The sequence below is a fragment of the Bubalus kerabau genome, chromosome 1 (assembly GCF_029407905.1).
Source record: "Bubalus kerabau isolate K-KA32 ecotype Philippines breed swamp buffalo chromosome 1, PCC_UOA_SB_1v2, whole genome shotgun sequence".
NCBI lineage: Eukaryota > Metazoa > Chordata > Mammalia > Artiodactyla > Bovidae > Bubalus > Bubalus kerabau.
In genome coordinates, this window is record NC_073624.1 from 12,166,790 (window position 1) to 12,180,098 (window position 13,309).

The 13,309-nt window shown below is 43.4% G+C and overlaps 1 protein-coding gene across 32 annotated transcripts in view; it reads right to left on the bottom strand.

The window, feature by feature from the left end:
* The window catches only part of ERC1 (ELKS/RAB6-interacting/CAST family member 1), a 272,013-nt gene that overhangs the window by 198,756 nt on the left and 59,948 nt on the right, over window positions 1-13,309 (bottom strand). For all 32 annotated transcript variants that reach the window (XR_008710256.1, XR_008710258.1, XM_055567813.1 and 29 more), the window contains 2 exons: window positions 9,614-10,030; window positions 2,055-2,129 (listed from right to left, as the gene is read on the bottom strand). Coding sequence is in view for 30 of the 32 variants with exons in the window: in XM_055567813.1 (XP_055423788.1) it covers window positions 2,055-2,129; window positions 9,614-10,030 (492 nt within the window). In the remaining 2 variants the exon portion in view is untranslated. The remainder of the gene's footprint in view (window positions 1-2,054; window positions 2,130-9,613; window positions 10,031-13,309) is intronic.

The window sequence follows — 13,309 nt, forward strand, 5'->3', positions numbered from 1 at the left end:
GGCACTGCCATGTACTTCCCTCTTAGGTTCCAACGGGCTCGGTAAATAATATGCGCAAATAACCACTAGGGAACGTGAGAATGCAGTCCAACCTTCCCAAAGGCTCTTTATAAGATTATGTTCAAGACTATTAATTGTCTGACTACAAAGAACCCAGAATCCACTAATTTGGAATTTGTCTGGAAAACTCTTTCCCCAGTGAGAATACAGATGTATACAATATAAACAGTTTTAAGAGGAAACCATCTAAGAAAATCACTATTGTAACTGTACTTGGGAAGCATCTATTGACACAGAACTATTTATATACCAAAAACTAAACATTCACGTGAATATTTAACAAATATTTAATATTTAACAAATATTAAATGAAGGTGCACGATGCAAAATACTGCATTAAACTATTTAGGGGACGTGAAGAAGGTAAAAAGAGAAACAGAGATGAGGGAGAGAGGAGAGGAGGGAGGGTCCTTGTCTGTAAGAGTCTTCAGCTCTTGTAAGAAAGAATATGCTGTTAATAAAAACAATAACAGCAGCAGCAGCTAACACTGACTGAATGTTTACTATGTACCAGGCCCTGTTCAAAGTGTTTGAGTTGTTTTAAAGAATTTAAACTACAAACAGCCCATGGGATAGGTACTAGTATCATCACCATTTATCAGTAAAGAAACTGAGGCATAGAGGGGTTGGGTTACCTATTCTACATCATACGGCTGATTACACAAAGCCAGGTCTTTAATCCAGGGGATTTAACACAGAAAGCAAGCTCTTCATCACCAAGCACCATTACATTCAGCCTAAAGATTTCTAACTACTCAGTACTTAAAGCAGAGGTCCGTGGAACCCGGGGGTGCCTCCCAGCCCTTTTGAAAAGCCAAAACTCTTTTCATAGTAATTCTCTGACTTGTGGGCCTTTTCCACCGTGCTAATATGTGCAATGAAGGTAGAGGACAGACAACAGACTGGGTGCCTTAGGACAATGGCAACAGCATGAAACCATGCCGGCAGGCAGCGTGTTCTCAGGGCCAGCGCTCTCGGGAAAAGACAGACAGAGGCAGGCAGCGTGTTCTCAGGGCCAGCGCTCTCGGGAAAAGACAGACAGAGGCAGGCAGCGTGTTCTCAGGGCCAGCGCTCTCGGGAAAAGACAGACAGAGGCAGGCAGCGTGTTCTCAGGGCCAGCGCTCTCGGGAAAAGACAGACAGAGAAGAAGGAACATTTTCAGAACACTGGCTCACTTAACAATGTCCCTGATTGTGACTTTTCATATGCTTAACCCTTAAGCACACATCTTTTCACCATTCTGTGTGAGGAAATGGGAAGGGGCCAGGTCTGTCTGCTGTGTCCTGAGTATGACAGGGCTCCCAGGACACTCGATGGGCTGCAACTGAATCAGGTACTTTTTTCACGAAACCCTATGCTTCCCTGATGGCTCAGATGGTAAAGAATCCACCTGCAATGTAGGAGACCTGAGTTTGATCCCTGGGTTGGGAAGATCCCCTGGAGGGAGGGCATGGCTACCCACTCCAGAATTCTTGCCTGGAGAATCCCATGGACAGAAGAGCCTGGCGGGCTACAGTCCACGGGGATGCAAAGAGTCGGACACGACTGAGTGACTAAGCACAGCACAGCCTTACTTGAGAGAAGAATAGACACTTTCCTTTCTTTTTTTCTTTCTGGCTGCCCTCATAGCATGCAGAATCTTGGTTCCCCAACCAGGGATCCAAACCAGGCGCCCTGCAGTGGAAGCGCAGAGTCTTAACCACTAGACCGCCAGGGAAGTACCTGGCGATGATTTCTTAAAAACAAGCAAGATGAGTCATTTTAAGAGAATAAGGGACCCTGAGATCAAAAGGTTTGAGAAGAGCTGATTCCAAGAAATGCTGGGCAAGAGGAAATGAAACTGAAGCTCTTTTCATGTGTCGTGCTCATGAAGTCTCACTATTTCTTCTCCGTCTACAATGTGAGTGAACTAAGTTCTAAACTCACACATCGAAGTGTGATCATTGGAAAGTGTGAACTGACACAGTAAGGTTCCTTATGAGGTTCCCACTTACCTTCATTTCAATAACAGTTTGCAGAGCTTTAGTTTTGGCAGAATCAGGGGCATTCTCAAATCTCCGATGCATCTCCTATACACAAAAAGCAAGAAAGAGAGTAAGTGTCCTCCTCTTCACTCCTATTTTCCCCAAAGAAGGTAGGGGTGGCGAGGGAGTAGTAGTTGCGTGCAGAGATGACTTCCCCAGCCTTGTGAGACACTGATCACTTCCTGTCTCCCTGCGGACCAGGAAGCCCACTGCCCTCAGCTAAGGGGACAGGAGGGCCCACTGCTCTCAGCTAAGGGGACAGGAGGGCCCACTGCCCTCAGCTAAGGGGACAGGAGGGCCCACTGCTCTCAGCTAAGGGGACAGGAGGGCCCAATGCCCTCAGCTAGGGGGACAGGAGGGCCCCCATCCCTGAGCACCTGGGTACACACAATGTGCCCCAGAGACCTCAGCCGCCACAACAGGTGGTGCTCCGGCATGCCCCAGGTCGGTGTGTCACTCTTCCACATGACTCGGCAGCATATTTTCAAGACGCTAAGCAATCCAATAAGGGGATCAGAAATATCCCCTTTTCAAAAGGAGAGGTCACAGCAGTCCAGTGCGCAAGGCACAAGCTACTGAGACATCTGTGTTGACAGCATCCTCTGCATAACATCTGCCCGAGAACCACACGCCCCTGGCTGCCCACAATGGACACCTCCGGTTTCCTAGGGGCCATGGTCAGAAAGAAAAAGAGGGTAAAGCTACTGAATGAGTGTCCAAAGTAGTCTATGGTTAGCCAGTGTCAAAAAACAGAGCTACTTTTTTAATCCAAATTTCCGTGAGTTCAGGATCAGAAAGGAAGGAAAGAGGTGGAAGAGCACCACAGTAAGGATCTTCAAGAGATTCCGCCTGAGGTTACGAACCTTTCCTGTCAGACTCTGAGACTGTCTCTGAGTCAGCCGGTACTTCCCAGGTCCCCTGGGATAGCCCAAGTGACCACATGGGTGCCTTCCATCTCAGCAGTGCTGGCGAATGCCCAGGCCTGCCCTCTGCTCTACCTGTTTGACAACACTCTACAGATGTCTACCGGGTCACTCAAACTTAACCTCATCCAAAACAAAACTCCTGATTTCCTCCTCTTTAACCTGGCCCCTCTTCTGAAGACTGGTGAGTCTTGCCCATCTCCTTAAAGGACACTAGCCTCCTGGTGGCTCAAGCCAAATACCAGAGGGTCTCCTTCAAGTCCTCCCAGATCCTTATCTCCTACCACCTTCCAGAGTAGATCCTAACTGTTCCATCTTCAAAATACTCAAATTTACCATTTCACTCCATTTCCAGCCTAGTTCGAACCTAGATTATTACAACAGCATCAAGTTAATCTTTCCATTTCTTCTGTCCATTTTAAAGAAAGCAATGGGGTAATCTTGGAAAAGCATCAACAGATGATGGCACTTGTCATTAAATCCTTCAATGAGTTTCCCATTTTCTTATCACTCTCTACAAGATCAACACAATCTGACCGTAATGGATAGAGGACTGGCCTCCTGGTGTAAACTATGTTAAAATTAGACAATAATGCTTGAAGCAACTGTTTTCAGACATTGGAAGACAAGCAGCAGAGGACTATGATCCTTGAGAGAAGAGAAACTAATGAGGTTATGATCCAGACTTGCTATCTGATGTGTGATGTGCAGAGAAGGCAAATGGAAAACGGCAGTCCTGCAGGGCTCGGAACACAGACTAGTGGGTCCGAGTCCCCAAGATGCTGGAAATGTGTGAAGCAGAGTAACAGAGAGGAGGAAGCTAGCTGGAAAAGCGTCTGATCCGACAGGGTCCCCTGGAGTCTTCGGGTAAAAGCTTAAGTATTGGTACACAGGGAAAGACTCCATGATGTCAGACAAAGAGCGACTGTTGGGGGGCAGAACAATGATCAGAGAGCAACGAGTGAGCAACCACCTGAGCTCACAGGGGCTGGCGAGATTCAAGCTCCAAACAGCCCAGTGGAGAGAAGGTCAGAGGCACTTAGCAGAGACATTCTAGCCCTGAAGAGACAACCACCTGGGCCAGCCCCAACAGAATGTAAAAGCAGGTCTTGTTAAGAGTCAAGTTCATCCACAATTAACTCTTTCCAGGCAAAACATTCCACTAAGAAAGACAGAAAAATCCACAACACGTTAATCCAGGACAAAATCTGAACCCATGAGTTCAGACCATAATCACCTGCGTGGCATTAAGACAACAAACTCATCAGTGACTCCCAGCCTCCAGTCTGTCCTACACGCCCTACACGGTCAACAGGTGATAAAGTGGGCACATGGATGTTCAATAATATATGTGTAATAAATGAGCAGAGAACTTTAAAATGTATTAACAAAAAGAAAATGAATCCTGCTAACTGTTAACTGATCTTCATCTATTAATAAAGTCTTCTAAGGGCTTGCCTGGTGGCTCAGATGGTAAAGAATCCAACTTGCAATGCAAGAGACCCCAATTCGATCCCTGGGTTGGGAAGATCCCCTAAGAAGAAAATGGCAACCCATTCCAGTGTTCTTGCCTGTAGAATCCTACGGACAGAGAAGCCTGGCAGGCTACAGTCCATGGGGTCCCAAAGAGTCGGACACGACTGAGCGACTAACACTGACTGACTGACCCTACACATTTATCTACTTAAAATATTAAAACTGCATTTCTTAGAAATATCTCACAATTCAGACACTGAATTAATTTTATCTGACCTTTTTCCCACAACCGACTTCCAATTTAGGGAAATTTCCAAATGCTTTAAGGTGAAACTATTAGAATTTCATTTTAAACTCCAGCAAGCATACCTGTAGTATATAAAGAAAAAAACCCATTTGAATAAAAAGAAACCCTCCTCTAACAAGGAACTTGGGTGTACTTTAAACCATTTGCAGGTATAAAACCTTCCAACTAAGACATTTTGAAACCTATTGGTTGTAACAGATTTCCGTTCAAAGGCCTGCACGTTGAAGCTCATTGTGAATACGTCCTGCAGTTGGCAGACTCATCAACTCCCCTTTCCCACTGACACATCAACCCTCTGACGGGTGCACTGTCAGTAGAGAGACAATTCTGGAAATAAAAGTGAAAGCGCTATTCAGACAAATGTAAGAAGCAGAATATGCTATGTGCTCGCTTTACTTCACTCTCTTTAGCCTGAAAACTTTCATTCAAAACAAATTCAAGTACAGGTAGAATTATCTGGATCCAGTCATACTGTCAACTGTGGTACATACGAGAAAACGCCTTCAATCCTCTCATCCATACACGAAAGAATAATGACTAGACAAAGAAAACGAACGAGGTAGGAACAAAATCTCTCTCTTGTTATAGTTTTCTTTCTTCTTAAAAGTAAGTCAATGCTTGCTTACACAGCTGAGAGAAAGGAGTATTCGGGGCTGAAAAGCAGTACTTATATCTGAACTTTCTTTTTTCCAACATTCAGGTTTTAGCCTCCAGCACCCCTGGTTCACGGGTAGATGTCCCTTCACCAGATTTAATTCTCCGCACAAGTTCAGGGCTGATGGTATTCAACACAGACACGTGGGAAGAGCCCTCAGGACTCTGCCTGCACCTGAACTCCAGACACCAGGCAAGGGTACTGCACTGCAACCCCTCACCACCTCGACTGACAGCATCATTCTGAGAAAACACACCCCCCTGCCAAAATGAGGCACAAATGACACACACACACACACACACACACACGAGACAGGATAAGCGGAATCACTAAGGTGTGCGATGTAGCTGTTTGCATTTTCCAAAATTACTAGCAAAGCGCACACTCACCGGGGACCCTTTTCCTTTTTTAATTCTCCCTACTCCTTGTCCACTGTTTCCATCTTTTCTCTATGCCTATTTGTTTCTCTTTCTTCCCTCTAAAGTCCTCTGTTTTTACCTTACAACTGCCGGTAATACAGACAGGCATTCCTCAGATGTGCTAGTCAGTCAGTCAGTCAGAATTCCTACCTAGAACTAGTCACACAGTAGGTCTTTTAACCTCAAATGCTTCTGCAAATACTAACATGACAGCAATTGTTCTAAACAAGGTTTGCTGACTGAAATATTATACAGACAAAAATTGGCATACATGTAAATAAATGTTTTTATACAAACCAGTATTTTATTCATCACAATAGGATCTACATTAAAACACACACACACACACACACACACACACACAGATCTGAAATATTTATTCCGCTTATAGACAATGCTTGGAATGCATATGGGTTGCTGATCCAAGAATTCCATAGCTAGATTAGGCTGGACTGCCAACAGATTGAGAACCAGACTTTGGTGTGTCCTAGAACCACCTGGAAAGCCTGTTAAAACCCCACATGCCTGGGGCCCCAGGCCCTAACCACGTCTGGGCTGTAGTTCAGTATTTGTCCAATAGATGTCTTCACTCTTCTAACCGGCAAAGGAAAGACACTCCAGTAAACAATACAAAATCTAACCATAAGTCACCTAACAATGTAATTCTACTACAAACAGAAAATACAAGATTAATTTAAATTTTATTTTTCCTTCTTTAGCTTTTGTTTGGGGGAATCATCTACCTGCTATTGACGGATTCATGGTCATGAACAAAATGGAAAACTAAACACAAGCATTTCTGGATAGGAATACAATTAATGTTACTGTATCTCATCAAATGTAAGACGCCACCGATTGTATGGCAAACTGCTGTTCAATATGCTAGAGAGAAAAGAAGGGAATGCATCCAAATACATTGTGACTCAAAGAGTCATTCAGAATTTTTATTTTATATTGATTGCAAGATTCTTTTTTACTTATTTAACCATAAAAGTTTAACCATATACAACCCTAAACTGTTTTTACAACTTTCCTCATATCAATAACTTTTTGTTTCCGTGCAGATTCACATCACAGTATTACTGAAGGGGCACTGAACACCAGGTAAAGCTAACAAGAAAAAGAGCAACGATGCTCAGAGCAGGGGCTACAGTGGTGACAAGGCGAGCAGCTGTGACCGTGTGAATGCGTCCAAGACACCACCAAGGGAAAAAGAGGGAAAGCTGCTCAGCCGTGTCTGACTCTGCAACCGCAGACTGTAGCCCACCAGGCTCCTCTGTCCATGGGGATTCTCCAGGCAAGAGCACTGGAGTGGATAGACATTCCTTCTCCAGGGGATCTTCCTAACCCAGGGATCGAACCTGGGTCTCCTGCATGGCAGGCAGACCCTTAACCGTCTGAGCCACCGGGGAAGCCCCATCAAAGGTAAGACTTAATTTCACAATGTTAAAATGGGGAAAACTGAGTCTTGGAATTGATGAATTACTGCTGTTTTTCAGAGGTGGACGATAATCTAATAAGAATAAAACCTATGGATGTCTCAGTGTTGTCAACTTATAATTCTTTCTACCTTTCTTGACACACTGGTGCTATAATGTACAACAGTCGTTTCAAGTCACCACTCATCAACCCAGATTAGAGCCATTAAGAGTCTTTACTAGACTCCCTTCAACACTTGTAACACCCCCTCCCCCATCTATGCTCAAAACAACCAGAGTAAATTTTAAAAGCTAAACCAGGTCTTATCACTCCCTTGATTAAACACTGTGGCAGTTTTCTCTTGGACTTTGAATAAAACTGTTGCATTACCTGCAAGGATCATGGAGGCAAGCGCTTTGTCTCCAGAGGGCAGGGACTGTGTTCACTGCGGCTTCCCCGTGCTCTGCACCCGGGTGAGCACCCAATGAACACCTGATGAGTGGAATGAATGAACCTGGCCCCGGCGACCTCTTCAACCTCTCATCTCATGCCTGCCTCCCCCGGAGACAATATGGTTTTTGCCTTCTCATCTCCTCAAACTCCTTCCCCTCAGGCCTTTGAAACCATTAACCTTCTCCAGGGTTAGGATTAGGACATGATTTTACACAAATGCTCAGAAAGACTGTTTCAACTTTCTTCAGTGTTCCCTTAAAGGGCACCTCCTCAAAGATGCTTGCATACCCTGTAAATCCCTTCTCTCGACATAATTAGACTCAACTAGTTTATGTTATCTCATAATTATCAGTTCACTGTCTCTCACCAGATTTTTAAGTTCTGGGATGGCACAGACCGTGTGTTCTGACATGAAAAATGTAAGAAGTGTATACCCAGTGCCTATCCCAGGATTGAATACAAACTAGAGGCTCCACGGATACCTGCTAAGTAAATGAGAACAGAAAGGTGATGCCAAGTGCCTCTAGCGCCTTACTATTCTGGAAACAACCTTTATGTAACAGTTGAGCCACAAATTGCAAAACTCCACCCCAATCATTTTAACTTTTGTTAACTGTATTTTCTAACATACACACATTTAATTATGCAAGCTTCTTGCTACGGCAATAAAGATTCTTTCCTATTTTAAGATTATATTAAAAGCTTTTTACTTACATTTTCTTCTAGTTGTTTTCATCTTTTAAAAAGTAACTTTATTTCATCTAGAATTTAATTTGATGTAACCATGTAAACTGTTTTCCAATGGCCATTATTCCAAAACATACATCATAAAACTATATTATTTTTTAAAAAGAAGAGAAATTCTGCCTCATCAATTTAGCTATCTATTACTGTGCCAGTACCACACATTTTAATAATCATGGGTATAAAATACATTTGCTTAAACAAGCATTCCTATACTGAAAAAACTATATGTTTCTTCATTGTTCACAATGTGAAAGTTAGCTGAAGTCTCCGACCTCATAGGGAGAATGAAAGCGGTCAATTTTTTTTTTTAATTTAACGCAAGATGAATTCTTCAGTTATGATTTCTTAAAATGAAGTATTACATAGAAAAGCGAAACGTTACCAGTAGTCACAGTGGTCAGCTAAAGCCCGAGTTTCCTCTCTAGAAAATAAGTGGCAGTTTGCCTCTATGTCATTCCTCCAGCTGTGCCTCCCTGGCAGCAGATGATTTTTATCACTTATCTTTTATAGCAAGGCAACAGTTTCCATAGAAACCACAGGGCAAACATCCATTACTGCTGCCCAAGACTTTACAGGCATACTTAAAACTGAGGTCATTGCTCACTCTCAATGATTAATGCATTTTAAAATTGAGCAATAGTTAGCTACTCCGATTCTGATTTTGTTGTGTGTGCCTCTATGAACAAATCAAGAGATAAGTAATCAATCAAGAATATTCTGTGCCCCTCTAGCAACAAAATAAGTCTACAAGAGGGGAAAAGAAAAACCCAGAAAGTCATTAAGCTGGCATACATGCCAGCCAACATCAGCTCACACAAGACAGCAAATCAGAACAGAAATCGGTGTAGAATTTAGGTACCAAAGGAGTTCCCTTCCGCTAGCTCAAGAGAGCGTATAAAGTCATCTAGGCCAAGATGCTAACTGCTGCTGCTGCTAAGTCGCGTCAGTCGTGTCCGACTCTGTGCGGCCCCGTAGACGGCAGCCCACCAGGCTTCCCCGTCCCTGGGATTCTCCAGGCAAGAACACTGGAGTGGGTTGCCAGTTCCTTCTCCAATGCATGAAAGTGAAAAGTGAAAAGGAAGTTACTCAGTCAAGACAGTGTCATAACGGCTGATAAAGTGGCCACTCACCTCTCTCAGCAGAGCGTTCTCTTTTTCCTTCTGCTCCAGAAGGCTTTCGAGGTGGTGCACATGCATCTCTGCCTCCGCCAGCCTTCGTGTCCTCTCGTGGTCCTCCTCGGTGGCCTTGGCAGAGAGCCCCTTGCTCTGCAGCATCTCCAGCAGCTTCTTGATGGACTCGTCGCGGGCGTTCAGGGTCTGCTTCTGAGTCTCGATCCGCAGCTCCATCTCCTCCAGCGTCTTGCGCAGCAGGAACAGCTCCTTGGCCTGCCGCTCGTGCTCCGCATGCAGCCTCTGGAAGTTCTCCTCTGTCAGCTCCGCCACACACGGCTCGCCGGTCCTACTGCTGCTGTCTTGCTGGAACAGCTGGTTCAGGTCCCTCTGGATCCGCAGCTCGTCCTGGAGAGCCTGGATGGTCATCTGCATGTGCTGGGTCCAGACAGAAAACAAGACCCAGGTCAGCTCTCCTCCCCCAGGAGCACAAACAGAGTGGGATCAGGGGAGGCAGGAGGCAGCTATCACACCTCTCAGAACGCCGCACTTAACAAATCAGGAATCGTGTTATTCTGTTCCACACTGTCTTTCCTATCTGTAGTGTCTGTCACTCAGTCATGCCCAACTCTTTGTGACCCCACGAATTGCAGCCCACCAGGCTCCTCTGTCCATGGGATTCTCCAGGCAAGAATACTGAAGTGGGTTGCCATGACCTCTTCTAGGGGATCCTCCCAACCTAGGGATTGAACCCAGGTCTCCCACACTGCAGGCAGATTCTTTACCATCTGAGTCACCAGGGAAGCCCTTACAATCTGTAAAATGTCAGTAATTTAACTTGTGTTTATTATCAACAGGAAACAAGGTGACTCCAGCAACTCTTCACTGTACTTAAGCTATGACTAAATAAAGATACTCTTCAAAATTAATAGAAGGTATCACCTAGAACTGAAGGAAAGGAAAGGGGAAAGACAGGGGAAATCTATAGGAATGCAAACATACCATAAAAAAATTTCACCAGAAACCACAAGGGATACCAAAATACAAAATGACTTAAGTGCTTTACAATTAAATTTCGACAGTAAATAATAAACATAAGAGTGCATGCATGCCAGTATAGCTGAATCACTTCACTGTTCACCTGAAACTATCACATTATCCCAAAAGAAAATTTAAAATTTTTTTAAAAAGTACATGTCAGAATGTGCTTAGCACTCTTTAAGTGTTCATTCATTTAATCCTCACTATAATACATGTACTATTATTTGAATTTTATTGATGCTGACACCAAGCATACAGAGACTTAAATAACTCACCCCAAGATCACACAGTAACAGAGCCGGCATCGAATTAAAGCAATCCTCCCAGCCCATGGATGCTAGTACCCAAAGGTACTAAGATAACTTGAAGCTTTAACCACAAAAAACAAAACACAAAATACTGAGACCGTGGGAGCTATTTATACAGAAGAAGATAACAATATAGGTGAGTAATTATATGAAGATGTCTGTGCAGATGAACTCCTAAAATGCTGCTGAGGATGTATCTTTAGCTATATCCCTAAAGACAGTATATGAACCTCTAACCTGAATTGATAAATTCTAAAACATTATGCTGCTGCTGTTGTTCAATCGCTAAGTCATGTCCAACACTTTGCGACCCAATGAAATGTAGGCCACCGGTCTCCTCTGTGCTTGGGATTTCCCAGGCAAGAATACTGGAGTGGGTTGCCATTTCCTCCTTGAGGGGATCTTACTGACCCAGGGATCAAACCCATGTCTTCTGCATCTCCTGAATTGGCAGGCGGATTCTTTACCACTGGGCCACCTGGGAAGCCCCTAGGACACTACACAAAGAACCCAAAAGGAAGTTACATTGAGAACCCTATTTTTAGAAATGAAGAAGCAACAACAGAAAATCACTCTTGGTAGGCAGGTATTCAAGCCTGGCAGCGCACCATGCTGGAAGCAAACTAGCCCACAATCAGAAGACACTAGCTTCAGCTCCAGCTCTTGTACCAAACAGCTACCTAACTGGGGACATATGGTCATCCTTTATAGTTTCAGATTTCTCGTCTTTAAAATGAGGATAGAAATACCTGCACCATGTTTTCACAGAGCTAATAACATCATGGAAATCAGCATATGTTAAAACATACATTGTTCAATATTTTTGGCAAACTGTAAAACAGCAGTAAATATCTCAAGGAAACGATATGGCAAGTGTACAAAGATGCTCACTGTTGTTTAAACCACTGACAAAATTAGAAATAACCTAAAAGGGTATTAATAGGTGATGAGTTGAGTAAATGAGAAATGACCACCCAGTTTAATACCATGCATCAATACTTTAAAATGCAGCTTTATACTTACTGATAAAAACTATATTCACAACATATTAAGTGTAAAAAAAAGCAGACTACATAAGAGCAAGTATAGGATGATCTCAATTTTAATTTTTATAAAAGTATATACATGCAGAGAAAAGTCTAAAAAGATATAAACAATTACATTGACTATCTCTGGCTATGGGTAGATTTTATATTTTTCTTCATGCTTTCTTGTATTATCAAAATCCCCTATAGTCAATAAAGAGACATTTTTACTTTTAAAAATAAGAGAAAAAGACTTCAGAGATGCCTGCTTGGCTGTGTTCAATTTACTACCACTTTGGTAAAAAGGGACGGAACAATAAGTATTTACTATAAGTAAAAAATAAAATATTCATAAGAAATAAAAATACCTCTGGAATTTTACACAACAATTTAATCGTTATTTTGGGGACAGAAGGCAGGGAGGGAGAGAGAAGGAGGGAAGGGAGGAGGAAGGGACTGGAATGACTGAGGGACAACCTGTAAGAAACTTTATTGTACTCTGCATAAAAATGTTTTTAACTGAGGTATAATTGAGATTGAAAAATTTTTAATGATAGCTTTGTGCATGTGTGCTAATTTGCTTTAGCCACATCCCACTCTTTGAGACACTACAGACTGTAGCCCGCCAGGTTCATCGAATACTGGTGTGGGTTGCCATTTCCTCCTCCAGGGGATCTTCCCAACCTAGGGATCAAACCCTCGTCTCTGATGTCTCCTGCATTGGAAGGCAGGTTCTTTACCACTAGCTGCTGCTGCTGCTGCTAAGTTGCTTCAGTCGTGTCCGACTCTGTGCGACCCCATAGACGGCAGCCCACCAGGCTCCCCCGTCCCTGGGATTCTCCAGGCAAGAACACTGGAGTGGGTTGCCATTGCCTTCTCCAATGCAGGAAAGTGAAAAGTGAAAGTGAAGTCACTCAGTCATGTCCGACTCTCAGCGACCCCATGGACTGCAGCCTACCAGGCTCCTCCGTCCATGGGATTTTCCAGGCAGGAGTACTAGCACCACCTGAATATTGAGACATAATTCACATATACCATAAAATTCCCTGGTTTAAAGTGTGTGTATAAGTCAGCAGCTTTCAGTGTATTAAAAGGTCTACATCAATCACTACTATCTAATTCGAGAACACTGCCATCACCCCTTGAGAGATACACATTTGCAGTCACTTCCCATCTTTCTTGCCTCCTAACCCTCCTCTTCAATTTGAAGGGTTCAAGAGAACGGATGGATATACTACAAAGATGGATGTACTATTCACTCAAAAGTTAAATTCTAAAAAAATGCCTACTAATACTTTTCAGCCTCAGATAGGAATGAAATTCTGACACATGCTACAGCATGG